Raw genomic sequence first — 4,758 nt, forward strand, 5'->3', positions numbered from 1 at the left:
TTATAAAGAATTTGGTAAAGGTTATAGTCACTTTTCTACATTTTTACAACATAATATATTAATTGGTGTGTCTTTAAACTGTTCTAGAATTCTAGTGTGGATGGAATTGAATAAAAAAAAATTAGGGTGAATGTATTTTGCAAATTTATTTTGAAATCTATGTAGTCGCAAGTAATCAAAATTTAAATAGCGGCGTGGGCCTATTTTTGTGTCATTTCACAAATATGCAATCAGCTAAACTTGAAATTCAGGGTATTCTTTATCGCTTGATATGCCGTGATCACTATTTCGTAAGAGAGTTGTGCGAATAACCTTTTAATGTAAAGCGAAACACACAATATCCCAAATGTGACATTAATTTTTATCTTCAAAGAATCATCATTAGAAAAAAAAAACAGGTCATTCCACTTTTGAAAGATTGAAATGGGAGATACTCAAGTGCAATTAACATTAGCGAACGTTCTCTGAAGCTAAGATATTGTTTGAGATTATTTACAATAAGATTTATTTTGATTTTTTTTCATTTCCTAAGTAATGTAATTTAAAGGACAAGTCCACCCCAACAAAAACTTGATTTGAATAAACAGAGAAAAATTCAACAAGCATAACACTGAAAATTTCATCAAAATCGGATGTAAAATAAGAAAGTTATGGCATTTTAAAATTTCGCTTATTTTCAACAAAATAATTATATGAACGAGCCAGTTACATCCAAATGAGAGAGTTGATGACATCACTCACTCACTATTTCTTTTGTATTTTATTATATGAAATATGAAATATTTTATTTTCTCGTCATTGTCATGTGAAATGAAGTTTCATTCCTCCCTGAACACGTGGAATTCCATTATTTTAACATTTTGTGCTTCAAGCAAGGAGGTCCTAATCGCCAAATTGGTAAAAATTGACATATTGTATAATTCAAACAATAAAAAACAAAAGAAATAGTGAGTGAGTGACATCATCGACTCTCATTTGGATTTAACTGGCTCGTTCATATAACTATTTTGTTGAAAATAAGCGAAACTTTGAAATGTCATAACTTTCCTATTTTACATCCGATTTTGATGAAATTTTCAGCATTGTGCTTGTCTGATTTTCTATATTGATTCAAATCAACATTTTTCTGAGGTGGACTTAACCTTTAAATATACCATGCCTTATAAACGGAAAGCTATAGCTAACAGGTCCTGTTCAGGTAAACGTGTAAACGATTTTTGCTTGGTGTGTGTGTGTGTGTGTTGGGGGTGCGGAGTGTGTGTCAGAGTGCAACCGGAAAAGTTTATTATGTGTGCACGAGTTCCTTCTGGCAACAGAGTATTCGATAATATAATAAAGGCATAATCATTGAACTCAAGCTAAACCATCATTACAGTTTATTTCATTTTTTTAAATAGAAATGAAGCATTACAGTACCGATCGATTTTTATGGAGAAGCTTTTACACCACAGAATGCTTAAGTTAAGAAGTGGCGCGAAAAGCAGTGTTTCAAAGACACGCGGATTGCATAGGATCATAATTTTATGAATCGGAAAACATCCACCGATTCGTCCGCACTTAACTCGAGGTCGAAAAAGTTTTCGTCATCGAATCCGTCTTCCAACTCGGCAATGAAAAGTTCGGTGAAGGCATGTCTGGTCGAGATGTCCTCTGACGGAGAACCACCGAAGATACACTGAAACGATGTTCGAATGCCACCGTCGTCATTCCTTCAATGATCAACAAAATGAAAATGAGCTTTAAATAATTTTTAAAAAGTGGGACAGTGGTGGCACCAAGGTGGGGCCCATCAGTTGCCCCCCCCGCAAAAAAAGTTGTGTATCCGCCCTTGTCTGAAACATTTTCTTTTCCCCTCCACTTGCCTCTACCCCACCCCCTGAAAATACTGTTACCGGATCGACTGAACGCCAGAACAAATGTATTAAAATTTAATATCAGATACACGGTTGATTTTCTAACAGTCGGATATCCTCATTCCATATTATGAGGCTATTCATGATTGTAAATTATTTGTATAATTCAAAAACAAAATATGTATAGTTGAAAAACAATATGTTTATATTTTAAAGAAAAATAGTTCAAAGTATATTTACTACTAGGGGTTTTTCTGTGAGAAGAGGACTTCACATCATTCGTAATTAATGCTAATTTCATTACTTTAACTCAACGAATTAGTTGATTGATATAAACACTGATAAATGCAATTCACTCAATTTAGAATGACTTGGCATATGTTTGTAGGTAAAGTTTGCTATGCTACTCACGAAAATGAAAACATATCTACTCCGAGGAAGATGTCTCTGAACGTGGAACTCTGATCAGTAAACGTTGAATTTATCTGAGGAGGAGAAAAAGAGATATTTCTATTTTAAGTGTTGCCTTTTATACAAGACTCGCATGGGACGAAAGTAGGTCACGATCCCTTTTTCACATGGGCAATGCCAAAGAAAAACGATGTTTGATCTAGACCGTAATAAATTTTGAAAATCATATTTGGTAAAATTCAATAGGTAACGCATTGATATATCCGGCAACCCTACCGGAAAGAATGCAGTCGCCATACTGGTGTATAATGTGGCCACAATTTCTTCACTTATTTCACTCCGATAAATTGAAGTACATTTTCACACGTGGTAAAATGCAGTGCGTCAACACTTAATAATTTACACATGGATTAAAAAACAATATTCATTTTTTTATCTCACACATGTCTACTCTCACTCCACTGCGATAATCCATTTTCGCACTGTGGTTAAGTCACCATTTGTAATTGACACAGTATGCATCACAGTGTGAAAGCGTGTTCCCATTTATCGCAGTGGAACAACACCCTTGCCGGAAGAAACACAGTCGCCACACTGTGGTTTACACTGTGGCAACCCTGTAGTCACTCATTTCACCGCGAAAAATGGAATTTATTTTCACACTGTCGTACACATTACGTTCAATACACACAGAATGAAAATATATGTTCATCACACTGGGTACACATCTCCATTCCAGTGCAATAAAGTTGGACACATTTTTCACCCTGTGGTTAAGTCATTATTTGTAGTTGACACACTGTGTATCTCGGTGTGCACCGCAGTGTGAAAGCATGTTCCCATTTATCACAGTGGAATGGTTCTATGAACACAGCGTTAACACAGTGTGACTACAGTGAAACTCAGTGTTGCCAAACTGTAAATCACTGTGTGTTATAGAAGGCCACCCCTGGACCTGTACATTCACTTATATTGTTTTTTGACAGTTTTGGTAGGAGACGTCTCGATGGAACGTTTGAAAGATCATACACCTGACTTGGAGCAGGGGGAGGGATATCAGCACGCGTTCAGTCACGTGGTTTCTGAAGTGGGTCAAACAGTGTGAAGAAGTGTCGCGGAGACGTCTCCGCAATGTATTATAATTTTTGTTGGTCTCCAGCAGGTCTTCGCGATGTCTCTAAGACGTCTCTGAGACATCGCGAAGACGTCTCTGAGACATCGCGGAGACATCGCGGCGACGTCTCAGCAGTCGCGGATATCATTAGTCTCCGAGACGTCGCAGCAACTGATAGAGACTTCTCGGAGACGTCGCGGAGACTAGAAACAGTCTCCAAAAATATTAAACATGTTTAATCTTCTTGCGACTCCTCGGAGACTCTGTAATTTTCATGAGACGTCTCAGAGATGTCGCGGAGACGTCTCTGCAACTAGCAAAATTTGTAGTCGCGAACTAGTTTCAAGCCCAGTGAGATACCCCCTTTAGTAAATTACTCAATTGTCACAAAATTTGGATGTGATAATACACTTTGTATCCCAATTGTCGCTAGAACTTATTCTTCCCATTGATACTGATTTCTATTTTTGGATTTCTGATTTGTAGTTGAAAATTGATAAGAAATGATATTAACTAATAAAATTGAAAAGAAAAAATAGAATTCGTGGTCAGGGTCGAGTTCGAATGAATAAATGTAAGTTGGCAGGGTTATCATGGTTATGGCAAACTTCTTTTTTCTTATCTAAAAATGGCTACAAGTACAAAATACTCACGCCGTATGTGATATTATTGGCTAATTCTTTGCTTTCTACAGTCGATGAAGTCGCTAAAGTTTCTTCCCAAGGGTGGTCTAGAAGCATTCCAGCACGAACTCTGAATTGTCCATCTGTAAACAAAAATTTTGAAAATGTAAAGAAACGAGGTTCTGATTCTAATTCTAACAAAATCATCCCACACATTATGGGTAGCACTTCCAATACGCATGGAGAAGAGCGATCTTATCTGAAAGAAAAAGTGAAATAAGAGGAACAGTTTCCAACAAGTTTCATCAAAACCGGCTATAAAAAAAGCAAGTTATCATGGTTATGGACGTTCAAAAAGTCTGATCGTACTTTCTATGAGGATCCTCCAACTGGCCACCATGCTTCAGAAATGGACAACTCTCCATTTCTTTTGTACTATTCAGATTTTCCCCATTATTTTTCGCATTGCATCTAGCCTCCTTCTTAGCAAAACTTATGTCATGGAAAATTAAAATTCACATATGTCAAGGTCAGGAGGAGATGATGTGAAATATGTAAAATAAAGTGGAAATGGAGAGTTGTCCACAAAATCAACAATTTTGAAGCACGTTGCTAATTTGAGGATCCCCATATACAGTACAACAAGACTTTTCAAACTTCCATAACCATGATAACTCGCTTATTCTACAACTGAGTTTAATGAAACAAGACTTATATTATTGATCCTCTTATATTATTATTTCTGATAAGATGGATC

At 36.4% G+C, this 4,758-nt stretch overlaps 1 protein-coding gene across 1 annotated transcript; it reads right to left on the minus strand.

Annotated features, from left to right (window-relative positions):
- Positions 1 to 1,083: 1,083 nt before the first annotated feature.
- Positions 1,084 to 4,144, minus strand: LOC121421000. The gene is made up of 3 exons (XM_041615578.1): positions 4,032 to 4,144; positions 2,265 to 2,338; positions 1,084 to 1,709 (listed from the first exon to the last, which is right to left on the minus strand). Exons 1-3 carry the CDS (start codon positions 4,116 to 4,118, stop codon positions 1,514 to 1,516), a joined length of 357 nt encoding a protein of 118 aa, XP_041471512.1. The 5' UTR covers positions 4,119 to 4,144; the 3' UTR covers positions 1,084 to 1,513.
- Between the last annotated feature and the right edge of the window lie 614 nt (positions 4,145 to 4,758).

Source organism: Lytechinus variegatus, chromosome 1, assembly GCF_018143015.1.
Source record: "Lytechinus variegatus isolate NC3 chromosome 1, Lvar_3.0, whole genome shotgun sequence".
Lineage (NCBI taxonomy): Eukaryota > Metazoa > Echinodermata > Echinoidea > Temnopleuroida > Toxopneustidae > Lytechinus > Lytechinus variegatus.